General features: G+C 44.0%; 5 protein-coding genes across 9 annotated transcripts; 3 read left to right on the forward strand and 2 right to left on the reverse strand.

Annotated features, from left to right (window-relative positions):
• Positions 1-50: 50 nt before the first annotated feature.
• LOC6505902 (cyclin G) lies at positions 51-15,911 on the reverse strand. 2 transcript variants are annotated; one of them, XM_014905348.3, is made up of 6 exons: positions 15,770-15,911; positions 4,944-5,803; positions 4,639-4,878; positions 4,206-4,580; positions 3,928-4,142; positions 51-3,117 (listed from the first exon to the last, which is right to left on the reverse strand). In XM_014905348.3, the coding sequence occupies exons 2-6, from the start codon at positions 5,781-5,783 to the stop codon at positions 3,042-3,044; spliced, it is 1,746 nt and encodes a 581-aa protein (XP_014760834.1). In that variant the 5' UTR covers positions 5,784-5,803; positions 15,770-15,911; the 3' UTR covers positions 51-3,041. The 2 variants fall into 2 exon arrangements, with proteins under 2 accessions (XP_014760834.1, XP_001964584.1); XM_001964548.4 differs by lacking the exon at positions 15,770-15,911 and adding an exon at positions 14,231-14,793.
• Positions 15,912-16,156: 245 nt separating this feature from the next.
• Positions 16,157-20,637, forward strand: LOC6505622 (mothers against decapentaplegic homolog 4). Of its 3 annotated transcripts, none has more exons than XM_001964547.4 (9): positions 16,157-16,937; positions 17,145-17,416; positions 17,640-17,991; positions 18,125-18,367; positions 18,472-19,065; positions 19,126-19,408; positions 19,467-19,635; positions 19,699-19,825; positions 19,888-20,637. In XM_001964547.4, exons 1-9 carry the CDS (start codon positions 16,877-16,879, stop codon positions 20,097-20,099), a joined length of 2,313 nt encoding a protein of 770 aa, XP_001964583.2. In that variant the 5' UTR covers positions 16,157-16,876; the 3' UTR covers positions 20,100-20,637. The 3 variants fall into 3 exon arrangements, with proteins under 3 accessions (XP_001964583.2, XP_032305490.1, XP_032305491.1); XM_032449599.2 differs by having other exon boundaries at positions 18,125-18,349; XM_032449600.2 differs by lacking the exon at positions 18,125-18,367.
• Positions 20,638-20,696: 59 nt separating this feature from the next.
• Positions 20,697-21,358, reverse strand: LOC6505901 (N-acetyltransferase 9-like protein). The gene has a single exon (XM_001964546.4). It carries the CDS (start codon positions 21,356-21,358, stop codon positions 20,759-20,761), a length of 600 nt encoding a protein of 199 aa, XP_001964582.1. The 3' UTR covers positions 20,697-20,758.
• Positions 21,359-21,855: 497 nt separating this feature from the next.
• Positions 21,856-24,703, forward strand: LOC6505623 (transcription factor Ouib). Its single transcript, XM_001964545.4, has 4 exons — positions 21,856-21,985; positions 22,094-22,800; positions 22,857-22,967; positions 23,026-24,703. Exons 1-4 carry the CDS (start codon positions 21,869-21,871, stop codon positions 23,192-23,194), a joined length of 1,104 nt encoding a protein of 367 aa, XP_001964581.1. The 5' UTR covers positions 21,856-21,868; the 3' UTR covers positions 23,195-24,703.
• Positions 24,349-27,948, forward strand: LOC6505624 (microprocessor complex subunit DGCR8). Of its 2 annotated transcripts, none has more exons than XM_001964544.4 (5): positions 24,349-25,081; positions 25,516-25,734; positions 25,795-26,762; positions 26,819-27,073; positions 27,130-27,948. In XM_001964544.4, the coding sequence occupies exons 1-5, from the start codon at positions 24,862-24,864 to the stop codon at positions 27,415-27,417; spliced, it is 1,950 nt and encodes a 649-aa protein (XP_001964580.1). In that variant the 5' UTR covers positions 24,349-24,861; the 3' UTR covers positions 27,418-27,948. The 2 variants fall into 2 exon arrangements, with proteins under 2 accessions (XP_001964580.1, XP_014760733.1); XM_014905247.3 differs by lacking the exon at positions 24,349-25,081 and adding an exon at positions 25,185-25,329.
• The last annotated feature ends 11 nt before the right edge of the window (positions 27,949-27,959 follow it).

Here is a 27,959-nt window from a genome sequence, read left to right on the forward strand (position 1 = left end):
TAGTAAATAATAACATAAAATCCCACAATAAAAAAATAAAAATGAATCCATTTACCATTTAATAATACTTTTTTTCCATTTATTTGTTGTAATGTGTGTACAATGATTTAAATCACGATTTTCAGTTGCTTGCAGACAACTTGTTTCATCCTTCCTTACACAATGATCCATTTGCTTAAGAATGATTTTGGACGCCTAATGTAGTATCTAATTACAGGTTGTAATTTCGAATAAATTAAAATGAGTGATTCATAATGTACAAATTGAATTCATTTCGCTCCATAACTAATCCTAAGGCTAAAAAATAACCTCAACCGATCCTGTCACACAAATTAAGCTCAAACTTCTCGCGATGGGCAATGATTTTTCAAAATAAACACTAAAATTATAGATATTTTATACAATAATTGAGATTTTCTTTTTTTTTTATCATTATTTTGTTTTTTGTTTTGCGTTCTGTTTTTGATGTTATGTGATAGCAAATATTTAACTAACTCCGCGCTAAATACAATGTAAAATTTGCTAGTTGTTAAAAATATGAAATACAAAATGTATTACTCTCGAAATCTCATCCCGCCAAACGGGATGGCGGGTGTGGCAGTTTGTAGAAAAAAACTTAGCTCTAGACCACCTCTCTGTCGATTTTAGTTTTTCGCTTTCACCTCTAGCTTATTTGTCAATTGGCTCTTACTAAAAGTTACGATTAATTTAAAATATTTCGCTCTTCGCTTAATTTTTGTTTCTATCGCATCACTTGAACACATTTGTCTCTCTGCCTCGCTTAAAAATAGTTTAGTTCTTATTCTTCAGCTTCGACTACTGTGTTTTTTTTTTACAATATTTCGGTTTTAATTACAAAAATTGATCTGGCTTGAAAGCGGTTTTCGGGGGAAGAATGTTTACTAAAATTATATAGAAGCTATTGCACAATATTTAAAGTTTTAATATCAAGTAGATAAGAATATTTACAGCAAATCGACCTTATTTTTATTTACAAATATTTCTGGGGAGGTTGGTCCTGCGTGGTACTCACATTTGGCTGGAGTCGCTGCTGGAGGCTGCTCGATTGATCTGATCTGCATCTGGCCAGAGGGACTGCAACTAATGTAGAGTGTACACAACACAACACAAACACCAAGTCAAATAAAAAACCGGGCATTTGTTGTAAATATTCATGAAAAGTGTCTGCCTGCCATTGTGGCGGGCACAATGGCGGGCGCATTTTTATTTAAATTTACAGACAAGAGTTCGAGCCCCAGACCGGGGGATCTCGTTTAGTTTTTGCACATGCCGATGGCTCATCAGCGGGTTAAATTTTAAAAAATGAAAAGTGTATTTCTGAATTTGTGAAATTTCAAATTGTTTTTTATGCTCTGCGGTAGTTTTTTTTATGCTCTCCACTCACACTCTCTCTAATAAACTTTCTTCTTAACTTCTGTACATCTTGCTAAATGTTGCATCATAATTTCAGCTCAAAAATTGCCGCGCTTCAGTTAGAATTTGAATTTTCGGATATTTTTTGTCTAGATTGCGGGCTGCGGGTTTGATTCGCTGGTTGATTTTAAACTAAATTTTAAGTGGTATTTGTTACTATATAGTAGAACATAAGAATGGATTTTTTGTTTGGTTTTTACAATTTGTTTTTTAATAAATTAAATAATATTATTTAACAAAAAAGAAGAATTACTTTCGTGTATATATTAGATAAAGGTAAAATGTAAAAAAAAATCACCGTGTTCGAAAAAAGACTGATAAAGAAGTGTATAATAATATTAACAAATTTACTTAGCATCGTACAGTAATGGTAGGTTTTCCTTTTTTTTTACTTTGCATGGATGTGTTGCTATAGGGCGGAAAATTGAATTTTATTTTAGCTTTTCTGATTCGATATTCAGAGAAAAATCTACTAGACACACACTACAATATTGTGGATTCATCTTTAATGTAATTGTTATTGTTAAGAGTTCTTAGTCAATATAGGCGGCGAATTATACTTTAGTTTTCTGTGATTTTTTGTTTAATATTTTTTTCTTTTTGTTTTGAGCGCGGCTAAAATTACTGATTAATCTGATTTGACCTTGTTTTTTTTTTTTTTTGTGTTGATTTTCTGCTTATCTTTTAGGTCGTTCTAAACATAGAGAAGTTTGTACTTTTTTTTTTACTTTTTATGATTTTTTGTTATAGTTTTTTTGGGTCCATTGATTCGGGGATTTTACATAACTGATAAGAGCAGGACAAACATGGAGAACATAAAGTGTTTACAACTAATTTTAAGCGGTCTGATTGAAAATGATTTTCTTTTGTTTTGTTTTGTGGTTTTTTGAATTTTTTTTTTACGGTTTTAAGCGCAACCAACAAAAAATTGCTGTCCCATTCCAGATGATCGGATTTCGGTAGTGGGTCCTTCTCGCAATTCTTAAATCGTATTATCTCTCTCGAATAATGATCCGGAACGGCATCAATCTTTTGTATGATGGTCCGCAGCATTAGTTTTAAATTTTTTTGGATTTTTTTTTGCTTTTGTTTTTTTTTTCACGTATTTTTTTGTCTGCCGCAAATAAATTGAAAAAATAATAATGCCTTGATCGCCACACTCGGCGCTACTTCCTGGCAATTTCATCAAAAAAGGGGCGAGCGAAGGAGCTTCGGCTTCGCACCCATATACTTCAAGATTTGCTTAAATGTTAGAACCAGCGCTATCTGCCAAAATAATTATGATGCACCTTAGCAAAATATACACACACTAACCCAGCCAGCACTCGACTAATTTACACACACACCCGACACACACACACACTGGACACACACTCAATTGCGTCTTGGTACTCATGCGATGATCCTCCAGGTCACCTCCAGGTGATTCTGCTTCCTGCGTTGGGGATATGTGTCTTGCCTGAAGTGGCCAGGTGGCCTGATGTGGCCAGGCCCAGGGACTGTGGATACAGTTGGTGTGTGCCGTGCGGGCGCCTGGTGGCCGCTGCTCCAGACTCTCTCTTTCAGCCGTTGTCCTTGCTTCTGCTGCTGGCGGCTGCCGCTGGGAACTAACATTGCTCGAAAATTGGAATAATGGGTGAAGTTGGCCAGTCCTCTTCCTCCTCGGAGCTGACGCTCTCAGTTCTGCAATGAGAAAGTGGAGTTAAAGTTTCCAATCTCTATTTAATCGCAAAGCTAATTAGGCAACACCCCACTGCGAACATCAGCTGATAATTTAGAAAGCCTTTGCTCAGGTGCAACTCGATCAAAGTACGGTGCATTGAACTCCCAGGTTTATGACTAAGTTCCCCCCAAAATAAAAACTTCCAGAACACCATCAGCGATAAGATAACAATTTTTGGGAAAGAAAGGCGAGAGAAGCCTTGAAAAAAAGTAAAATTTCTTCGATGACATTGAATATGCATTCAGGGTTCAATGTGAGAATTCAAGGACGCACAACAGCTGGTCTATACGAGAGGTGTATATATGTAGGTGTTATGTATTCCGCCGACACTTTCCAAGGCACCAATAGTCGTCCGTGTTTTTGTTTTTGCGTCTAGCGGGTATTTGGCCACGATAAGATTGTTGTCGACAAAAATAAAAAGAAACCAACAAAAAACAAGCCCACGAAAATAAAAAACAAATAGCTAGGTATAAAAAAAAGCACACACACACACACAACGAAAAAGTGGCCGAGCCAGCCAGTCTCATGACAATTGTGTTGTTGTTGCTCTGATAATGGAATCGCTAATATTCTAGAAACTTGTTTACGCCAAAAAGTTGGGATCGTCATCGACACATTTGCTTACATTCGAGATTATATACACGCGTCGGTCTCTCGACAAAAACAAAAAATATCACTAAAAATAAAGACCAATTCCGAATTCCCAATCCCCAATGCCCCAGTCTGCCAATTACACATTTCTTTCACGAACAAATGGCCCATTTCCTCACCTTGAACGGAGGCCATCGTCGAGGGCGTTGGAGATGCCTTCCTCAATGGTGGGCAGGTCGGATGAGAAGCGGTTGATCGGGCGCAGGACGCGCAGCGTGCGACTGGAGAGCTTCCAGACTAGCCGCTGCTTGTAGGGCGCCTTGTTCTGCCCGTTGTAGTGGGACAGAATGCCCGACACGATGCTGAAGCCGCAGGTGAAAACGCGATCGGGAATCTGGATCGTGAAAAAGAGGTGCTATAGATTATGATACAATTAGACCAGCCGGATAAAACTTACCCTCATGTACTGCTGCAGGAAGAGAATGTACTCGAAGACGTGCTTCAGCTCGGGACTGCCGCGGGTGTAGGACTCCTTGATGTGGAAGTCCAGGTGCAGGCAGATGAGCACCAAGGCCAGTGTCGATGGGGTGATCACTGTGGTCTTCACGTCGCACAGCAGGATCTCCAGACGGTTCTCGAGCTCCTCCAGCTTGATCAGCTGCTGGTAGAACTTGAAGAAGTCGCCGCCGATCTCCTTCGCCAGGTTGCGGAAGAGGGCGTAGTAGATGCGCAGGTAGCTCACGGAGGTGATCGGTGCATGTCCCATTTGGACGCCCAGCTTGTTGGCGATCACGCCGGCCATGCGTTCCAAGTCGCCAGCGGTACAACCACACTACAATAATACATATTAGACCAGTCCATAACCCAACTAATAAGATAGGGAGACCCACCTGAGATATTGTAACCAGATCCTCGGCGGGTATGGGCTTCAGGTCCAGCTGCTTGATGGCCAGATGGAAGGAGGCGACACTCATGCAGGCCATGTGCTTCGGCTTGACGGCCATGCGGTCCAGGAAACGGTCCACCAGGCTCATGGCCGAGAACAGGACGTCGGAGGGCAGCTCGTACCACATCTTCAGGCAGCGCAGCACGTAGGCCGATCCATCGCGTCCTCCGGCAGTCACCTCGCGCTAGAGGAGTAACAGAATTACATAAGTTTGAGATTAAACCAGAGGAAGATTGACCCAAAACTCACCCTTGATTCCTTGGGCAGCAAGAGCACCGTGTGGTACTTGTCCTGCAGGGCGTCGTACTCCTTGAGGGTCTCGTACAGCTCATCGGAGGTCAGGGCGTGTAGTTCCTCCAGTTTCTTGGACTCGTTGGTGTTGGTGGCTCCTGCCCCGCCGACGGCGCCAGCTTCCTCATCCTCCAGTTGTTGTTGTTGTTGTTGTTGATCGTACTTCTGATATTCCAAGCCAGCAGCACCCGGTGTCCCATACCGGCCCTCGTCCGCAATCCTCATCCAATCAGCTGGCATCTCTGCATTGTGGTTGATGCCATTGGACGACATCTTGCTCCCAGCTAGACCTGCAGCAGCCCCACCACCACCGGTAGCTCCAACCGACGACGAAGAAGCAGCACCACCAGCAGCAGCAGCAGCAGCAGCAGCTGCAGCCTGGGCCGAAGTCGAGGGCTGCTCGTCATCGACCAGGATGGCGTTGATGCTGTTGGCGTCCATGATGATTTCGCTTTGGCGGCTTGTCTCTATTCCGGATTCAGTGGTGGTGGCGTTGGTGGTGCTTAGGTCCTGGGGCAAGGCGAGTCCTGGCATAACCGACGACGACATCGATGTCCTCTGCTGCTGCATCAACTGCTCCTGCTGCCGCGCCGCCGCCTGCAACTGGCAATAGTAGGCGATATCCTCCTGCTCCCGTTGGTACTGGTACTGGTACTGCTGGTATTGCTCGTACTGGTACTGTTCGTGCTGTTGCAGCTGCAAATGCAATCGCACTTGCTCCTGTTGCTCCAACTCACAATCAACGTCGGCGTCGGCGGCGTATTCGGCGGCAGCAGAGTAGCGTACAGGGACAGACATTGTGAGGGCTGGCCTAGTACCTGTTTTTCAATTTAATTTATGTTTTTTTTTTTGGGGGGGAGGAGGGGCAAATTGCAAATTGCAAATTAATTAACGTGCAAGGACACTTTCGCAGACAACTCTCGCTGAGCGAGTCAGTGGGAGAGAAAGTGTCGAGGAGATTGCAAAAGAAAACTAGGCCTGAATCGGGCAAGGAGGAGAAGTGGAAAGGAGAGGGGCTCGTCCTTTCGTTCTCGCAGTCCTTGACTTCCAAAAGATTGTTTGATTCTATTTTCAGCTTGACGCGAATCTCGGACTTCCGATATCAGCGAGTATCTCACGGATGCTCTCAATCTACAGCCTTGAGATTCGCGATTGTGTATCGAAAAGGAGCTAGAACACTTGCGCTACTGAAGCGCCACCGAAAATAAAACTAATCTGTTTGCTACTTGTGCTGCACACACCGGTCGGAGAACTCAGGGATCGATGAGATGTCCTTCGAGACCCTGGCTAGAGCTTAGCAGTTCAACGACCTTAATGCAATTCTCTCAACGATTTGCAAACAGAATACAAACAAAGTAACACCCTCTACAATGGTATACTCGTTCTATCGCTACAACGACAAAGTTTCGTGCAGTGTATCAGTGGACTGGCCCACAAAAGATACAATCTGATCGGTTTCTTGTCGAGCGCTACGAACGGAAAGCAAGTCTTCAGAAACAAAGCGCTTCAAAGTAATGGTCTATTATGTGCTCGCTCAGTGCTTTTCACGATAATAGACTCTTGCGCTAAGCAGACTTTAAATATAATAACTCTTTTTGTTTTTAATTTTTGCTAAATTCAAAATGAAACTTACGCGCTGGAAAGGTTGGTTTTTAAATTAAAATATTATTACAGTGTTTCAAAATAAAGGTCTCTCATGCAAATGAGTTAAGAGTGTGGTGGAGGAGTGCAATGCACTTGGATTTCGGAATGATTCGTGTTCAGAGCGTTTAACGAACTTTTGGGAGGGGAGGAGGGACAACCCGCCACCTGCACAGTGGAGCAAGCTGCAGTGGCATTGGAATTTAATTTTATTTCGAGCAGTAACAATCGACCTCCGCCACTGACACATTTTTATTCAAATCGCGCGCTTACAAGGCTGTCCCCCAAGGCGAACCACCTAAATAGATCGAGATACACACTCATGTCGGGTTATATGTATCAATATTTTATTCAAAATCCCCAGCAAACTATTCCGTCTGTAAAGAACTATTCCGACTTCCCTATCACCACTCGTTCGCTTCACACTTCCGCCAGCCAGCGATTGTGACCCAAAAAATATACAAAATTCCAAATTCAGAGTCTCTGTTTCACAGACACTTGAACAAACATTACTGGAAACGATAGTTTCGAGCAGAAACTGCTCTTTGGGCTTTCTCCCGTTGCGGAAACCAAAACAAAACTTCACTTTGTGTAAACAATTAGATGATAGATGACATAAACTAAGCAATCCAAACAAAACCAAGCACTCGAAAGCCCCACGATTGCCTCCAGATGTTATTATTCCGGTTGGGAAATAAAAGAGAAAACACCAAGTAGCTGTCAGTGACAAGGGATCTCAGATCTCAGTGTTTATAGCTATTTATGGAAGGAATAGCCCAATAGGCTCTCTGCCCCTGAGAGCCTCAAGCCATCGTCCTCAATCCACAAACCAAAACACAAGCAGCAAGTGAGGCAAGTAACCCGCTTCAGGGCTAACCAGATAAGCAAGGCTACCTCCGATTAGCAAAACAAACACACTCCAAATTAGCAGCGAAATGCGAATACCAGACGAGGGAGGGCAATTGATATTCTAAACAGCATCTAACACCAAACAAATAGATTTTTAATCGATAAATTATCGATATAATAGATAACTTTAGGCCTAAACTTTGTCAGACTGCCTCTGAAACTGAACAGAGATACCTTCTATATACAGCTGTGTTCATAGAAATAGCAGTGCGACAGGAGCAGCACTATAAAGCTCTTTTTTGCCATATTCCCTTTTGATAGTTGATGACTTGAACTTTCTTTTAGTAGAATGGAATATAGACATAAGAAAAGAAAAAAAATCCCGCCAGATTATCTCCATTTTTGGGTTTTATCGATAATTTTGGCCATGTGCACAACTTTTTGGCTGTTCACTGAAATAGCAGTTTTTGATTTTGTTTCCAGAAAAGTTACAAAATATTTTGTAATTTTGTAAAAAGTGAGTTTAATTAAGTTCATTATTGTAATTTTTATGGCAATACATTACAAATTTGAAAAAATTTTAATTTTAGTGGGTAGGGGACCTCACTGCTCTAAGGAAGAAAGGGAAAAGATTGTTTGGCTACGAAAGGAGGGTAAAACTTACAAGGAAATTCAAAACATTTTAAAATGTTCGCCAAGATGGTTTCGAACGCCATAAATCATGATTCCAAGCCAGAAAAACGCGGTGCGAAACGCAAAACAACAATCATAGAGGACCGCCGTATAGTGCGCTTCAGCAAAGCGAATCCTTTCGCATCCTCTAGGGACATAAAAGCGGACCTGAGCTTGGAGATCAGTGATGTGACTATTCGCCGACCACTCTTAGACCAAAATTTGAGTGCACGAAGTCCTAGAAAGGTTCCATTGCTTGGTAAAAGACATATAAAAGCAAGGTTGGAGTTTGCCAAAAGCCACTTGAACTGGCCAGTATCGAAATGGCGTAATATCCTGTGGACAGACGAGTCAAAACTTGTGCTTTTTGGAGGAAAAGGCTCTAGAGAGTATGTTCGTCGAGCCCCAAACACTGAATACCACCCAAACCATACGCTTAAAACCGTGAAGCACGGGGGCCTAAAAATCTTGGTTTGGGCATGTTTTTCTTATAGTGGCGTAGGTCCCATACACATGATAGAGGGAATCATGGATCAACGAGTATACGTAGATATACTAAAAAAAGTTATGCTGCCGTTTGCTGAGGAAGAGATTCCATTAAAATGGACATTCCAACAGGATAATGATCCAAAGCACACCAGCAAATTGGCCAAGGAGTGGTTCAATAAAGAAAAGATTGACGTAATGCCTTGGCCAGCACAATCTCCAGACTTAAATCCCATAGAAAATTTATGGGGGGACATCAAGCGGTATGTGTCCAAGAAATCTCCGACTTCTAAACCGCAGCTTTGGAAAGTTGTGCAGGAGGCATGGGGCCAGATTCCCCTTAAACGGTGCCAGGATCTGGTGGACTCAATGCCATGTCGGTGTGAGGCTGTAATAGCTAATAAGGGGTTTACAACCAAATATTAGGAACTAATAAATATTTTCTTTAATATAATTAAGTTATTTATAAGCTATTGAGAATTTTGTTTTATTTTTAATTTAACACTGCTATTTCAATGATCATCATAATGTATACTTATTTTTTTGTTATTAGCCATATTTTTTTAAATATTTAAGTATGTAGCTTGGAAAAAATTTTGATTTACTTAAAAATAAATACATTAAGCTGTTATAGATAAATTTTGTGTCAAATTTGTGTTTATAATAGTATTTTCCATTCTTGAACGTGCAGGTTGTAGGCACTGCTATTTCAATGAACACAGCTGTACTTCAATATATAGAAATATAAGAATACTAACATCTAATACTAAACAAATCGATATTTAATCGAGAAATAATCGAAAATCTCTAGCAGACTGTCTCTGAAACTGGAATTTCACCCAAAATGGAGAACTGAATCAAGTTTGGGCGATGACTCCGGCTCTTGAAGCATAATCAGGTCAGTGAAAAAGACTCGACCGCACCCTGAATCATCTTCCGATTGTCCGAATCAGCGGGCTGGCTATGTGACGCATTGTGGCCGCGACTGTCATTAAAAAAAGTCCCAAGAAACACCTATGCACTCTATGACTCTATGATTTAGTTGGCCAGACTTCCGCTTTAGGGTCCGCCGCCGATCAATTCTATTTTTAAAGCTTCAGAGACCAAAACAGCCAGCAGTGAGCGGACGAAACTAGCTCTGGGCCCGCAATTCAAGGTCGCCCGCCCACAGAAACCCGTTTCAAGGGGCCGAGTGGAAGTCCACAGGTATTACTTCAAACTCCGAAGCTGCTGAGTAAGCATGAAGAAACTGCGAGTGGGTCTGCAGCTGGAAGAGAGTCTTCGAAAGAAGACTACTGATAACGGTAGCCCCGAGCGGTCAAAGTTCAACTTTTACGCTCTGCTAGAGCTATAGAGTCCGAAAAGCACACAACAATGAACAAAAGCATAACAATGAGAGGCGTAGCATAATGAAAGTGTACCAAGTACACTGAAAGAAAAAGTGTTGTGTGTTATCTGGAGGCAGAAAAACACTGTTTCTATCAAAGTGATTGTGGATCGAAGCCCAATCTCGAAGATTAGATGGTGCGCCAAACATTTGGTGTTTGCTTCTGGGCCAAGATAATAGATTTCCCAGTTCTGGGGAACAATGCCAGCCCGTTTAAAGGGAAGAGGCTATCGCTCTTTTGATCTTAGCCAAGGTTTTCTGGTCCACTGCAGTCGAGGTGGATGGATATACCCAAGTATACAATATAATACCTCTTTTCCCCAACAAATTCCTCAACCAAATTTTGTTTTTTGTGTTTTTGTGGCTGAGTTGTTTTTCTTTTTTTGGCGCGGCGAGGGCTCTGCTGACGCAAAGCACGTACGCACACAGAGGAAAGTATCTGAAGTGTCGGTGTTGCCATATTTTTTTTTGTTAATGTGTAGTTGTAACAAAAAAACAATATCTTAATACAAAAAAAATTTCACTTTTTGCCTATTTTCGTAACAGGCGGAAGGCGGCAGGCAGCAGGCGTGGCATTACCCGAAACAGGTGTGAAATATTTTTATGTCTTCTCTGCTTAGCCTAGGAGGAATTGCAATTCCTCGGTCATTCCTTGAGGAATTTCAAACCCAAAGGTGTGGCTTCAAAGATGCGTTTTCCAAAACGAAAGCGAGTTTCGTGTCGTAAACAAAAAACAGAAAAAATAAAAAAAGAAAAATAAAGAGCCACTAAGAGCTTACATATTTTTACAAACAGATGATCGCTGTCAGAGAGAGAGAGGGAGGGCAATTGTTTTTAATTTTTATGCTTTGCTTTTCATTCCACTTATTTCGTCTTCTTTTTTTTGCTTTTGCTTTGACTCTCTGTTGGACGAACGGTTTATTCATTTATCATCGTCATCGACTGATTTTCGTAGATGAAGGTCAATAAATGACAGACTGGGAGACTGGTAGAGTGGAAGAGTGGGAGACTGGAAGAGTGGGAGAGTGGAAGACTGGGAGAGAGTGGAAAGCAAGAGATCGCTAAATAGGGGCAGAAAGAGAAAGAGAGCTCTAAGACCTGTTTTTTTTTTCGCTAAAGAATTGAGAAATTGTACTTTATACTCTCTCCCTCTTTCCATCTATTTATTGGTCTTTTTTGGCGCCATCCTTTTGATGCCTTGTCCTTAACAACCTGAAGGAGTTTTTCTTTCCACCCCAAAAGGCCACTATCCGCCTCTCTGGTGTGAAAGAGGTGCAAGGAACTGTGACTTTGTAGCTGGAACGTAATTAGCGGAAATTGCCCAGCCAGTTCGGGCTTAGGGGTGGCTCGGTCGGTCGGAGTTTCAGCAACCCCCAGGACGCTGCTGGATTCCACCCCCCTGGAGGACCAGAAATTTAAATAATGACTCAACACACACACAAGTGGCGGGCGCAGGCTCAGCAGCTGCCGCGGCATGTGCTAAGAAATTATTTATCTTCCGATATCCCAAGAAACCAACAATAGAACTAGACCCAAAACGGAAGACAATAGACGGATATAGAGAGGGAGTGGAAGAGGGAGATCATCGGGCATTGTACCCAAAAGACTACGTAGGATCGCACTATCGGGCGATCGACCTTTGGCGGTCTTGCTTTCCACGACTAGTTTGAATTTTGACGAGTTCAGAGCTCTCTATCAGTCCCTCCCTATCAGTCTATCGGGCGTCTGGCCTATCTGTCAATGGACTGGCGATTGCGATTTGCATTACAAACTGCACTCAGGCCCCCTGTCGGACTACTGGCCACTATCAGCGGAAATGCAGTTTAAGAATTTCCACGACGTGATATGAACGTGACATACTGCGGCCGAGCCACTGAATGGGCTGGACTGGAGGAGCGTGCCCAAAGTGCCCAAAGGGAGTGATAGCCGAGTGCTAATCGAACTCGATTGGACTTTGTAGTCCGAAATTCAACAATAACGAGTGAAGAGATAGGGTTCCTTAGCCTCTAGCTAGTTACTCTCCCGCCAATAATTACAACAATAATGAGTACTTGCCGCCCCCTGCTTATCTCTGCACTCCAATCACTGTCCTACATTACGATACACAGGTCCTGAGAGCTGACATTTAGATAACCAGCCTAATGTACCTGATGACACACTGCAGCAACTCCCACTGGATCCCCCCGCCGGCCGACAATTAAGGGACATTTCGTAACATTCCATGACGTAAGCGGCAGGCTTCGATAAAGATAAAGCCAGTTCGATCTTATCGCCATTGTTGGTGGAACAAGAGTCGGAACCGAAACCGAAAACCCATAGAAATGCCAGAGCAGAAGAGCAGCAGCTGCAAGAGAACCCCCCGAGCAGCTGCACTCGGGAGAGTCTGGAAACGGGAATCGGGAATATTGGAATTTTTTCGTCACCTTCTCATAAAATTTAAATTCCAGTCCCCTGGAAAAAGGGGTGGGACTCGAAAAGTCGCTGGCTTGGCACGAGCTGAAAATCAGGGGATTATATCCCGGAAGAGCTAGAGGAGGAGCGGGGATGGGGGGTTGAAAATCGGTTCAGTTGAGTGCTTTTCCTGGGTGGCTTTTTTTTTTGCTTTTTTTTTTTTGCTTTTTTTGGATGGTTTGTCTGTCAGCTGTTGCCAAGAGAGCGAATTTCGTTTTGGCATTAAATTTCACTTTGACAGACTGAAATTCAAGAAAGCAGGTAGAGAGCAGACTGTCGCTGTCTTACAAGTGCATTTTTTTTTTTTAATTGTCAGATAATCTAATAGAGACTAATTTTTGGTTTTAAAGGGTTAAACTTACGCAGAATAGGCATAGGAGGAAGGGAGAAAAAAAAGAAGATGAGACCTTTTTTGGATGTAAACAAGTGTGAAGAAGAATAAATAATACAACGGTACAACAGCCAAGAGGCGAGAGAGGGAAGCATAAGAGACACCCACACCCACACACACACACACAGTCAGCAACCAGCGTTCTCATTAGTATGCGAGTGTGGGGGTTATTTCATGATTGTCAGTATGTATTTTGTGTTTTTTATTTTTTTGGAGGCTATGGCTATGGAAAATATGAAAATCAACAAATTAAGCAATTCTTGGCTGGCTGTGTGTGGCTGTTTGCGGCTGCGCAACAAATTGAAATCAACAAATATGACCCAGAAAACAAAGTAAAAACCCTGAAGGTGAAATCTGGCAATGGAGAGCCGCCAGAGGCGAGTGAATAAAGAGACAACACTTGTAAGTTGCTTCTGAAATTAGCCAAAAAGGTTGTATTTTAAACAAAAATAAAAAAACAAGCAGTTTTCGGGGCATTTTATTTTTTGGCTGACGCAATTCCAAGTCACGCACGCACACTCTTGTCGAAAATCGAAGCGTTGCAGTGGTATGGGTGTATATGTGCAGCGAAATCCGAATGGGAACACCACACAACACACACACACACTCACAGGCCTTTGTTTGCAGTCTGTGTTTGTGTGTTGCGAGAGGAACGATGGGCAGTGGAACGCTGGCTGATTGTGGGGAGAACAACAAAGGGGGCACAGAAAGAGGGCGTCGAGTAAAACAATTGACGTAAATTGGAAGTAATACTCTCTTCCCATGCAAAAAGGGGGAGGCAATCAGAATATTCTTTTTATCTAGCTTGTTTTGAACTGGGTGCTGGGTGGGATTGGAATAAAACTAGTTTCTGGCGATGCTATGCTGTACAGCTTGCATAAAAAGCACAGCCCCACATACACACCAATACACTGAGAGCCAGCATAGTTCCTCTGTCCACCTCCTTCCCCCTTTCTCGCCTTCTCGCTCGCACTCTAAGCAACGACCTATGAATAGCGGACCCCAAAAACTCCCTCTCTCATAATCTCACACAAACTCGCACACAACGAGACACCAGCCAAACAGCTGTGAAACGAACTGAGAGTGGAACAAACACGTAAATTGTTTCTTCATTTACTCGCGAGTATATAACAAATTTTGTATGTATTCCTCAATCTATTATTCTCCGTTTTTTATTCGCTTGGCAAACAAACAAAATCATCTGATGCACTTTGTTGCCCAGAAACAGCACCGCCCCCCTCTATACACCCAACCACCCACAGATTTTCAAGACCTTGATTTCTTTTGCAATTGCTCGACGACGTTTCTTTCTCACTAATACTATAGTAATAAAAAAAAATATATAATAAAATTATGTATTTTTCTTACGTTATTACAGCCATTTTGTTGTTTTTATGTTGCGCAGGAATGTTGAGGTGAGACTTTTATTTAATTGCGAATTTTGGCCTTTCTTATTGCACTTGAGAATAAGTGTATAGTTGTTGTTGTTGGTCTTTTATACGCTGGTATAGTTCGCTATAAAACCTTGTCGATTGCCATTTAAGCTACGTTAACTAATTTGTACTGCGGTTTGTATCACAATTGGAACTCGGTGTTAGGCTGGCATTTCTCTTTCTGGCTTTGGCGGATCGATTTTTCCCACATACACCAGGCTAGAAGTGCTCGGGCTCTGGGCTTTTCTCCATCAGCTGCGCATCTTAGCTCTGTGTTATTGTCCAGTTCGTTCGGCGCTCCAACTAAGCTTTGTACATTTTCGAAAAACCACGCAACTAATATCTGGCACCAAATCGCGATTCCTTTTTTTTTAATTTCAGCAGAGAGCTATAAAATTTCTATTTCTATGCAGACACTCGCGCTCGGTGTGAAAACGGTACTTTCTCGTCTGTTGTTTTGTTACGAATAGTCAGTATTGCCAGACGCCGATTTCGATTCGCCTCAGAAAACCTATCGGTTAGCCAAAATCCAAAATATCGATATATGGTCACACTCAAGTCGCATCGAACATGTTGGTAATGACTAGTTGAGTGCGAGGTCAAACTCTGACTCACTCTGACTTAACGGTAGAAATCGAAAGGTCTTATCGATAAAACCCGCGCTAAAGACAAACATTCAAATATTTAACAAAGTTGGGAAATCTATTGTAGACTTTGATAAGCCGGAATCGATTTGTGTTTGTTTTTAGGGATAAGGGCTAACATTTTATTTAGAATTTGTTTACACTATAAAAATAGTTTGTATCGAACTATAGTATTAATTCCATTTGCTAAACATAGTTTATCAGTTGCTATCAGTTTAGTTGCTGTTTATTCATAAAAATATTTCACTATCTAACTAAATTCCAATACGTAGTTTGAGATAAAAATAGGCGAATCCCTACAACGTAATTGCCCACTAATATTATGATAAGAAGAAACAGTCGAAGACCAATTGCGATAAGATTTCAATACTAAGGAAGGTTTTTGAAAACGGCGGGGAAAGTCATTTTCCAGCGAAAGGGAAAATTCAGTGCTGTTGCCAAGCGCTTTTCTTGGGGGGAGACGAGAAAGTGGAGAGGGGCGGAGCTATTTCAGGGCCCCTACACACATACACACAGACACACACACACACACGGTCACTTCTAGAAATTGTCGGCAACAACAACCTGTGAGTGTCAGCCCAATTGGAATTTCCGAATCTTATGAAATTTTAAAGACTAAACTATTAAAACTGGTAGTTTTTAAATAGTTTATTATTTAATACGGAAGAGAATAGTTTTTGGACATTTCATCAGATCACACACCAACACACACACATGCATGGGGAAAGAAACGCGTGGCGATTGATCCAACCGGCCAAAAATATCGTTTTACGCTCTGAACAACCATCGAAATCAATGAATGAAGATTCAAAAAAGTATATTCCACTTACCCGGATGCCTCTGCGTTCTGATCAGTATCTGGGCTTCCTCTTTTTTGCCAAATAAAATAAAATAAACTTATTCTCAAATAAATTTTTCGAGAACTGGGGTCAGTGTGGCCAAAGTAGCCCGAACTCGCGAGGGTGCACGTGTCACCCTGTAGCCACAGCCGCCACATTGGCTTTTTTTAAGCTATGTCTAGCTAATTTAAAATAAAAACATCTTATACAGGGTTTTATGTAAATTACCTGTACCCATAAATCTTATTTAAAGCCAAAATTTGTATTTATATTGAATTAACAGTACAACTATTTTAACAACTATTTTTATTCACTATCTACTTATTGGAAGTTCATATTTGCTATGCAGCTATGTGACAACCCTGAGGGCTGGCTCTGCCAGTGTTGGACATTCTAAAAGTGCCATCACTGACTCGGGAAAAGAGAAAGAGAAAGAGCACGAAAAGCAAATTGGGTGGAAAACTGGATTGGTTTTTGCGGAAAATTGTGTTCTACGCCGTTCTCGATGAGCACCCACAGTACAAATAATAAAAGCTGTTAATGAAGCAACTAAGAAGTGGCCGGAAGCGAAATAAACAAACAGCGATCGGAGTCTAGCTAGCTGCAGTGCGTTTGTGTTTGTGTGCGACCGATTGTGTGAATGTGTGCGCAAGATTGGTTGGGTAGGAAGGCAAAGAAAGGGATTTCGCGGTGGTAGGAGGGGGAGAGTTTTCGCAAGGAAAAGCAGCCGAACGGCAGAGCAGCAGCCAGTGCTGTAATTACGCCAACTTGGTGAGAGTTCACGATAAACTGCGCGCCTGTCTGTGTGCGGAACACCCCCCAAGACCCACACCGCACAAACACACTCAAACCACACACACACACCGACAGAGCCCGGAGTTCAGTTTGGCTGTTCGCGGTTTGTTTTGTGCTCACATTCGCGTGCCCGCCGCCTTTGTTTTTGGTGTCTTCGTCTTCGTTTTCCGGCGCTGAGAGCCGTGCAGCCGAGCCGTATAGCACATACGGTCGAGGGTTACAGGTTGCGGACCAGGCGACAGCAACTACGCCGCAGTGGATGCCCATGCACGCGGTGGCCTGGGCATTGCCCAGGACTTTGGCATGGGCGGCCCCGGGGCGGGACCGCCCGCCCACATGTACGGCGCCGTAGCTCCGCAGGACAGTAAGTGCATGGTCTCAGTGGGTTGGGCTGAACGACATGTGTGCAGCATGTTCCTAAAATTCAGGACTTTCCAATTTTCAAATATCCTTGAAATTACTTTTCTTTCTTGTCTCTTGGTGAAGATTTCCGAAACCACGTCGTTCATTCCCCAAACCCTTTTATTCTTACTTTACCAAATATTCAATAATTCACCCAATTCCTTTCCAGTCATCGTCCGGGACATGGTCCAGATGCCACCCCCACCGCCCTCAAACGCCCCAACATCGGCGGACGCCTGCCTGAGCATCGTCCACTCGCTGATGTGCCACCGGCAGGGCGGGGAGAGCGAGGGCTTCGCAAAGCGCGCCATTGAGTCGCTGGTGAAGAAGCTGAAGGAGAAGCGCGACGAACTGGACTCGCTGATCACGGCCATTACCACAAACGGCGCACACCCCAGCAAGTGCGTGACCATCCAGCGAACACTTGATGGTCGCCTGCAGGTGAGATGGATTTGGATTCTCGGACGATCGGGTGACTCAGGTCTCTAATGTTCAGGGGCTGGCAAGCGCGCTGGTCTTATCAGAAACGGGTGACCGGCTTTGTTTGCTCGCCAAACTTCCGGTATAGTGGCAGCTATGTGGATTTTCGGGTTATGCTATTTGTTTGGGAGAAATCTACGAATAAGTCACCTTACAAAAATAACTAATTCTTATCATCTTTTAGGTCGCCGGTCGGAAAGGGTTTCCGCACGTGATCTACGCCCGGATCTGGCGCTGGCCGGATCTGCACAAGAACGAGCTGAAGCATGTCAAGTACTGCGCCTTCGCCTTTGATCTCAAGTGCGACTCTGTGTGCGTGAATCCCTACCACTACGAGCGCGTCGTCTCGCCGGGCATCGATCTGTCCGGCCTCAGTCTGCAGTCCGGGCCCAGTCGCCTCGTGAAGGACGAATACTCAGCGGGCCCCCTAGTTGGCGGCATGGACATCGATGGCAACGACATCGGCACGATTCAACACCACCCCACGCAGATGGTGGGCCCGGGCTATGGATACGCCCAAGGACCCGCTGAATATGGTAGGTCATCCAACGCTACTCATCGTCCTTGTGGTTTTTGATTTTCTTATCAGTTCTTACCTTACTTATATTTGTTTTTTTGCGTTTGTTTCTTTTTCTTTTTCGTTTGTATTTTTGTGTTACTTCCGCCTAGTTGGCGACGGGAATCCCATGAGTGCGATGTTCCCCACCGGGCGAACAATACCAAAAATTGAGCCGCCAGATGGGGTGGTTGGGTCGCGGAGTTCATGGATGGTGCCGCCGCCACCGCGGCTCGGCCAGCCCCCACAACAACAGTCCCAGCCCCAGCCGCAGCAGCAACCCCCGCCGCCCCCCCAGCAGCAACAGCCACAGCAGCAGCCTCAGTCCCAATCCCAAGGTGCTGCCCTCACGCTTTGTAAGATCAGGCGATTATTTTTTGTATTATTTTGTATTAAAATTAGTTTAAAGTATTGTTTTTACAATTTATTTTCTATATTAATGGATTTTTCTTTTTTTCAGCTGTACCTCATGGCATGCCGGGCATGCCTGGCCCCATGAATACTGGCCCTGTGATGGCCCCGCCACCTCCGCCCCAGCAGAGCCAAAATCCCCAGGGCAATGGGGTGCACCACGCCCAGACCAACTCACCCACTGATCCCGCCTCCGCCATGGTCATGCAACAGCAGCAGCAGCAACAACAGCAACAGCCGCCGGGCGGCGTGCCAAACGGTGGTGTCAACGCCAGCGGTGGAGCCGGGAATGGAGGGCCATACTATGGCCAGCCACCGACAGGAAGTCAGATGCAGGGCTCCAGTGCAGCTGGAGGTGGAGGATCCGTTCCACAGCCCGTGCACGCCCAGCAGAATGGCTATGTTTCGCAGCCGGGATCCGCGGGAGCAGGCCCCAGTGGAGGAGGCAGTGTCTTCGGAGCAGCGCCGACTGCCTCACAGCAGCAACAACAAGCGGCTGCGGGAGTTCAGGCCAATGCCGGCTCTGGAGGAGCTCAGGCCAGCGGGGGAAGTGGAGCAGCTCAGACCTGGGCAGGTCCCAACACCCTCAGCTATACTCAGTCTATGCAGCCGCCCGATCCGCGCTCACTGCCGGGTGCCTTTTGTAAGTGAACTTGCGTCCTGACTGATTGAATCCTTAATAATAACTTGTATATGTACTCAGGGAACTCGTCGTTACCGGGCGAACTAGGATCTCCGCAACAAACCCCGCCGCAGCAGCAATCACAGCAGCAGCAACCGCGCCTGCTTTCGCGCCAACCGCCACCCGAGTACTGGTGCTCCATTGCTTACTTCGAACTGGACACTCAGGTGGGTGAGACGTTCAAGGTGCCCTCGGCCAAGCCGAACGTAATCATTGACGGCTATGTGGATCCATCCGGGGGGAATCGCTTCTGCCTAGGGGCCCTCAGCAATGTCCATCGGACCGAGCAGTCGGAACGCGCCAGGTGAGTAGATCTCATTGGAGACAGTAGATTGGAACTAATATCTGTTTTTATTTTCCAGGCTACATATTGGCAAGGGCGTGCAGTTGGATCTGCGCGGAGAGGGGGATGTGTGGTTGCGCTGCCTCAGCGACAACTCGGTGTTCGTACAAAGCTATTACCTGGATCGTGAGGCGGGTCGCACGCCCGGCGATGCTGTGCACAAGATTTACCCGGCGGCGTGCATAAAGGCAAGATTATTATAATTATTCCAAACTTATTCAAATGCCTTAACATTGATCACGATCTTGCAGGTATTTGACCTGCGCCAGTGCCACCAACAAATGCATTCTCTAGCCACGAATGCCCAGGCAGCGGCGGCGGCTCAGGCGGCCGCAGTGGCCGGAGTGGCCAACCAGCAGATGGGTGGAGGCGGAAGAAGTGAGTAACAAAGTATATTTCATAAAGTACACAAAGTATATTATATTTATTCCCAATTCTAGGCATTACGGCGGCGGCTGGCATTGGAGTGGACGACTTGCGGCGACTCTGCATCCTACGCCTGAGCTTCGTCAAGGGCTGGGGTCCCGACTACCCGAGGCAGTCGATCAAGGAGACTCCCTGCTGGATCGAAGTGCACCTCCACAGAGCCCTGCAGCTACTGGACGAGGTGCTCCACGCCATGCCCATCGATGGCCCACGAGCGACCACATAGACACCACCAGCAGAAGCTAATGCACACAAACATATTTATTATCGGGCCACAATGCATGATATAGTTTGGCCAGCAGCTACGAAGCGGATTTTCAGTTTATAATTTGCAATTCTGAACACGATTATAGTTTGCCTTTGATTATTTAATAATGATTTTTATAAAAAATTGAAATAAGCGAACAGTTTTAGGTACGCAGCTGTAAAGCACTTAAGCCTCTAGATTTATGTACTATATTTAATTATAAACACACATCCCCTGGGACTGGGACCGGGACCGGGACCGAGGAAGGGACGCACGATTATCTGATAGTTGACAAGCGGCAAGCGAATCGCTCATTGCCCATTTCCTGCCACGCAAATCACGACACTCGACAAGAAGCATACACAGCATTACAATCATCCAAGCTAAGCCATCAAGCGAAACAAAACCAACATCGATGCACACATAAATACATACATATGATGTAAAATGCAACACAAATAAGGCAAGCAAAATAAGTAGATGTAACATAAGTGTAATAAACAGAGCATAAAAGAAAGTAATATTACTTTAAGGTGGGTTTCAGATGACACCTAACAGAGAAAGATATCAACAGGATACTTTTTAAACATTTTCTCTATATTTGTACATTGATTGAAAAGTATATCTACAAGGACACTCTAATAGGTCTCGGTTCGTAGCTGCACTTGTTCGTCAAGCCAGCTAGTCCACTCCGGCGTGATCGGCCGCTCCAGGGTGACCTCTTGAAACACCTCCACCCGACGTGTCTCCGCGAAACGAAAGCTCTTAAATAAATGCAGGGAGGTGGTGTTTTGCATGTCGATCTTCACCTCGAACTTGTCCAGCTTTAGCTGGGATTGGGATTGCGCGTATTTGAGCATCAGGAGCATGGCCTCGCGTCCGAAGCCCTTGCCCCTGGCCGATGGCTCGGCAATCATGATCTCGGCCTCGGCCACTTGTTGGTCGGTGTCTGGATCGAGATGTAGGAAGAGATTGGTGTCCCCCACCATGGCTGCGATTTCATCCTGGTCGCGGGAGTAGGCTTCCGCGTCCAGGACGATGAAAGTTAGCTTGTCACTGTCCTCGCGCCAACTTTTCTGCATCTGATACTCTTCCTCCAAAGTCAGTGGTTCTGAGGCAGTCAGGTGCCTCAGTTCCTCGTCGCTCATCCACTTGTGGTATTTGGGTACATGGAGTGCTTCATAAGGGACTAGGACTATCCGCCGACCAATTAATTTCGTTTTCTCATTCAGACGCATCCCACAAGAAAGATTTCTTACAAAACAATCACCAAATATTAAAAAATAAGATGTTTTGCTTTTGTTTACTAAAATAAATTGCTCTACATTTTAAGGGGTTGCCCATAGTTACAATTTAAAAAAATATTAAATTATTTATATAAATTATTATATAAATTATTTATAGATGCTATTCTGGGTACCATATTTTTAATATATTAATGATCGCAATTATTAAAAAATGTATGATTTTTATATATAATCATTTAATATTTGTTTTCCCTTCATTAACGATTTGAAATTAACCATTTTTATTAAATATACTAAAATTTGTGTAACAACAAAGAGAAAAATTTATATTAAGAAATAACAACTTTAAATAAAAAATAATTTCTAAAATGAATATGTTTTTACGATGGTATTACTAGGTCCCCTCCCTAAATCTGTTTACAATTATTGAAAAGATCTGGCAACCCTGGCCGGGCCAAAGCAATAAGGTAACTCGCGATACAGCTAAGCAATTGTGAGGAAATGTCGAGGAATTGCCGCGCTTGCGGAAAATTCATCTTTAATTTAACGCCGACGGACCTGTTTCAGGATCCCGACTCGGTAATGCTCCATCAGATCGAGGCGCTAACGGGATTGTTCGTGAGTATCATACACAGGGCTACTGGCACGTTCAGACATGTTTGATGCGTTTGGAGCCTGTGACGATTTTCCTGTTTTTCAAAAACTGTATTCCGCTCTTTTTTTTAGTTACTGGGGGGCTCCGAATTTCCCGCATACATTTGCGGACCATGCGAACTGGCCCTGATGGAAGCCATCCGCTTCCGCGAGCGAGTCATTTTAACACAGAAAACTCTGCAAAGTAATCCCAGTGTGGCGTTCGCATTGGATGTCCTCGATATAAATGAAATTGAAGGATGTATTTTCTTGGAGGAAGCTCCGGATCAGGCAGTTACCCAGGTTGTGGAGTTGGTCGAGGAGGTGCCTCTGGATGAGGAGCAGACGCAGGAAGACCCGGCACTGCTGAACCAGTTACAACTGGATTCATGTGTAGACATTCATGTGGTAGCTGAGGAAGTTAAGGAAGCACTAAGTAAACCACCCACTCCTGCAACATCTGTGATATTTGGCGACAATAAGGGAAAATACCAACCCCGCATTGATTGGAATAAGCTCACTGAGGAGGAAACTGTGGCCATGAAGCGGGAACGCCGCAAGAGGGACTGCATTTGTGAGCAGTGCGGCAGACATTTCTCCTGTCCCAGTAACTTTAAGATTCATCTACTACGGCACACCGGCGTAAAGAGCTTTGCCTGCCCCCACTGTCCCCAAAAGTTCTACACACCTCATTTGGTTCGGCGCCACCAGGTGATACACACGGGTGAGCGACCGTATCCATGTCAATATTGCGATATGGCCTTCAACAACGTGAGCGGACGTATCCAGCATGAGCGCATGTATGCTATTCCTACATGACCTATGATTCGAAATGTAATATTTTTCTTTGTTTCAGCCGCCACACATCCATTAAGCCCTACAAATGTACTGAATGTGATAAAAGCTTTGCCGTAAGTGGGAAGTTGCGGACACACATGCTCAGCCACACAGGAATACGCTCTTTTCAGTAGGATTATTGCTTACCCTTGAATTGTATACATTTTAACGTCTCAATACCTTTGTAGCTGTGAATCCTGCAAAGTGTCGTTTATCCGACGCTCCCACCTGATGGCCCATTACCGCTCCAAGGCCCATGCCCAGAATTCAAGCATGCAGGAGGATGCTTCCAAGCCGTCGGATCTGGACGTGGAGACCGTGCTGATGATTGACTCGGAAATAGCTCAAATTCCTTGAGGAGAAACCTTCAGCTCTGTGTTTAGCCTGTAAGTTAGATTAAAATTGTTAAACTGAGAAAATTCAGTTGGTGTGGATAATATTGCTTGACAAAATGTCGTATTTAAAAAAACTGTATTAGATCTACCAAGCTAACGTCTTTTGACGATCTTCCTGTTCATAGAAAAACATAAGCGGTGTAATTTTGCCTAATGATATTTAGGACATGGTTTATAACATCGACTTTGACCAAGTCCACTGGCACTAGTCCATAGATCCTTGGACGCAGATGGAAATTGAGAATAAAAAAAAAAAAAAAAACGCAAATAAAAAGGTTTAAAAGAAGAAACTGTTCACTGTGGAATTTATGTATTAAATTTGCATTTATCTATATTCATTATATCTTTTCCATATAGTACAAGGTACATCAGGAAATTGATCTTTATATGAAGGCACTAGTGGACATATCTATAGACACCGATTTCTCAGTTAATTATGAGTGTATTTAAGCTTCCATAACTCAGGAACTTGGACCTGCAAACCTTAAGCTAAAATTGCCACGATAAATTGTTAATAACTATAAAAATATAGCCTGATGTAATGGAATCTTTGGACCACCTTTAAAGTGGACCATGCTAGGAATATTTCTCATTCTCAAATAAATTTTAGCTTTCACATACACTTACTTACTTTCACAAATAAATTTGAAATAAAACTTTCACATACGTGGTAGATAACTTTATTTTCTAATCTTCCATGTTAGTTTTTTTCGGTTCTGCCTCGAAGTATTTTTTTCGTTATTAATATGTTATTAATATAATATAATATAATATAATAATAGCTATACAAATAAACAGTTTCTTTAAGTTTATAACAGTCAGTATCGAACTGATTTAATTTTTTAAAGTTTCAAAGATCTAAAACACTCTCTTCAGGGATATTTCTTAGTTTTGATTAATTTATTTTGTTTAGTGTAATTGTATTTTCCAATAAGCCGATGGAAAATATGTTTTATATTTACATTTTATGTAAATATGTTTACATTTTATCGTGGCTTCTTGGTCCAGGAAATATAAAAATTTCGGCGCGCGATAAATTTTGAAAATTCAATTCAGATAATTTTAGTGTTGTAAAAAGATTTTTATTTCAGGGCTGCAAAATTGTATTTTGAATAAATATTTGGCAACTCCGTCCCAGACTTCTCTGGAAGTGTTGCCAGAAAAGTTGAGTCGGAAAAAAATGGGGAAAAAAATGTTGCGAAAAATTTAAATGAAAATGTTAAAGAAATGTTAAATGATTTTGAACTTTCATAGAGTTATGTACTAACTTACCATATGTTCGTTTGTTTGGTTCTGTAAAAGTATCTCCTGCCACCGGTAATCACTTGGAGCGGCCACTTTTGCTTTGGCGTTTTGTGCTGATGCACTGCGACAAAATCCATCGCTAAAGAGTAAGCCGGAAGCAACAAACCATCCGTACCGGAAGAATCGCGATCAGTGGCAGAAAAGTTATACGGCGGGCGATTCTGGCCTAACCAATGTGGCACTTCCAATGAGAAATCAATTGCAAGTCGTTGGATGCTCTCAGTATTGGTTATTGGCGAGATTGGGCCCGAGACAACTGTTGTCCACCCACTCTAGTCCGTTCTAGTTTGACTCTCGCCCCCCTTTGAAAAGCACACAATCCCAATGGAGAACTCCCATATACCGGAAGCTGGCCCGGACCGCAAGCGCCCTCGCCTAGAAGACGAGGAGCAGGAGCTGAAGGTGGCTGGATTTTCCTTGAGTGCCATCGAGGAGATGCGCCAGACTCGGGACAATGAGCGGCAGAGTGAGCCCATGGACCAGCAGCTGCGACAGTTCCAGGTCCTCGACGAAGTTGGCTCCAACAGCGATGAGGATGAGTCAGGTGAGTGTTGAACTGTGAGTGAGGAAAAGCCACCCCTACGGGTATTTATTTCTTATCTGGCCATCTCCGGGCGTTATCATTCTTCAAATATTGGAGGCTGATAAAAGGCAGCTCGTCGCCAAGGGAAGCCATGAAGTGCCAGCCTCAGTTCTCCCTTGGACAATTTAGCGGCAGGTGACTCGTTTTCCCAGTGAGCATCACCATGCGCATGATACCCATTGTCCGAATGGCCTGGCCATCTAATTCAGGTATTGATTCGGCGTCCAAGAACTATGGGAGGGTACTATGGGAGGGTATAGGCTATTGCCTCAGCAGACTTGGAATCTTGGGGATCAGTTCCCCGATTCAGTTTCCCTCCTGAAAAACAAACAGCTTATCTAAACAGCGACTGTCTCTACTTACATGGCAACCATCAAAATCAACAACACTTCCAGACGACGCCAGCGAAAAGCAGAGGGGCAGCAGCAGGTACGGCGAAGCCGAAGGAGAAGGTGCTGACGAGGAAGATGTGGGTGATGGCGAGGGGGAAGAATACGACTCCTCGGATTTCGACGATGAGGAGATCGAAAATCTGCTGGATGAGAAGTTGCCCGATGAGCTCCGAGAGTCCAAGCGGCCCAAATACGAACAGCGTTTCAAAACTGTCTTAGATGGTAAGTGCAATTTTCGATCATCTTTCTTTTTGATGAAAATCGACTCTTTAATTGTTTTAGAAAAGCGCCACAACCACTTCGAAGTACTGCCCGAGGGATGGGTTCAGGTGACCCATAACAGCGGCATGCCGCTATTCCTGCACCGCAAAACTAGGGTTTGTTGTGCTTCCAGGCCTTACTTTCTGGGTACTGGTAGCGCCCGTAAACACGCCGTGCCACTAGGTGCCATTCCTTGCCTCAACTACAGACGGGCCTTGGACGAGGAGTCCGAGGCGGAGCAGCAAAAACAGGAAGCGGCTCCGGCAACCGGTGTGTGTCCATTTACGGGAGCAACAGCCGGCACTGCTCAGCCGGTGGATGGTGGGGAGCCCATGCAGATGGAGGGCAAAGAGAACACTGAAGCGCAACCCGATCCCCAGGCCCAACCAGACGCATTGAGTGCTCTGATGCCGGGTGCCAAAATCGTCACAGTTAACGAAAACACACAAAAAGAGTCTGTAACGCCGGAGCAGTTGAACTCCTATTGCCAGAACCTATTCAAGTTCAAGGTTATTCGCGTGCTACGCTTTCGTAGTTGGAATGCCCGTCGAAAGTTCACCAAAAATCGGAAGCATATCAAGAACATCCAGCGGCCAACGTTGCCCGATGGCACTAAGCTCATTAAATTTCCTATCCTGGCGGCGGCCGGTGAGGGATCCACGAACCCTCGCGGTCGAAGGGAGTGGATTATGAATCCGAATGGCAAGAGCTATGTTTGCATACTGCACGAGTATGTGCAGCACGCTCTGAAGACGCAGCCCACCTACGAGTTCAAGGAGCTGCAAAATGCCGCCACACCCTACTCTGCCACAGTGTCGGTGAAAAATCTAAAGTATGGCACTGGTTTCGGGACCAGCAAGAAGCAGGCCAAGTCCGAGGCGGCGCGCATAACTCTGGAAATACTCATTCCCGATGTGAAGGATAAGATAACTGGAAACAGCAAGGATCAAAAGAGCGGAACAGCCAAGAAAGCTCAGAGCGATTTGTCTGTAAGTTGGACGGACTATATTTGATAAAATATATAAAACTTTTCATATCCAATCAGGTTTTTGATGACATTCGCATCGAGGATCCGCGTGTTACTGAGTTCTGCAACAAGACGACCGAGCCTTCACCGAATGCCATCCTCGTGACATGCTTGCAGCGCAACTATGGCAGCGATGTTCAGATCAGCCAGGAGATCAACCGCACGGCTAACAACAAGAACGAGTTTACAATGACTGTGGGCAAGCACACGGCCAAGGTGGTTTGCCGTAATAAACGCGAAGGCAAGCAGCTGGCTTCTCAGGCCATCCTACAGGTATGCCACTAAACCATCTAATGGTTATCCTTTATAATGACCCTTTTTCTTTTAAGATTCTGCATCCGCATATCCAAACTTGGGGCTCGCTGTTGCGCCTTTATGGCAACAACTCCATTAAAACATTCAAGGAGAAGAAGTTGGAGGAACAGGAGATCACTGTCCTGCAAAGCAAGGCGGCAGTGAATCAGCCCAACTACGCCATTCTGGATAAACTGAAGTCGGAGATGCTTAAGCTGAGCGCCAAGCAGGAGAGTGTGTTCACCATGGGCACCTTTGTGCCGCCCAGCGACGTTGACCTGCCAACCTCCTCGGGCTCCAATCTGAACAATGTCGAGCTTTAGGCAGTGCTACTTAATTCTCTCTACAACATTGCGTTTCTCAACTAGAATATGACAAGATCACACAATCTCTTACTTTCGGAAGATCAAAAGTGCTAATGACAATTTCGACGCTATCTCTTAAGGCAAATGAACTGATTTCCATTCGGCTTGTATCACTTAAATTGTACAAAAATAGGGGCAATAGCCAATCTTCTCTGGCCAACTCATTATGATCATTTTTCCTGCGAAACCGTGTTAAAGTTTAAAGTATATCGATTAATAAACAATGCCAAATAGTAATGATTTGATTTGAAAATTGTCGAATCATGTCGATCAATAAATGAAATATATTAAATATACATTTATGCCCCCATTTGTGTGAGAATATTTTGTGTGAAATGTTTTCATTGTTAATGTAAAGCTTCCATAACTTGTGTACTATTTTATGTTTTAGAGCTATTACCACTATATGTTTAGATTAACAAATTATTATTAAAGCCATGTGACTTCTATGAACTTGCTTCTACTGGAGCACTCACCATTTATTTATCATTGTTTGTGTA

Source organism: Drosophila ananassae, chromosome 2L, assembly GCF_017639315.1.
Source record: "Drosophila ananassae strain 14024-0371.13 chromosome 2L, ASM1763931v2, whole genome shotgun sequence".
Taxonomy (NCBI): domain Eukaryota; kingdom Metazoa; phylum Arthropoda; class Insecta; order Diptera; family Drosophilidae; genus Drosophila; species Drosophila ananassae.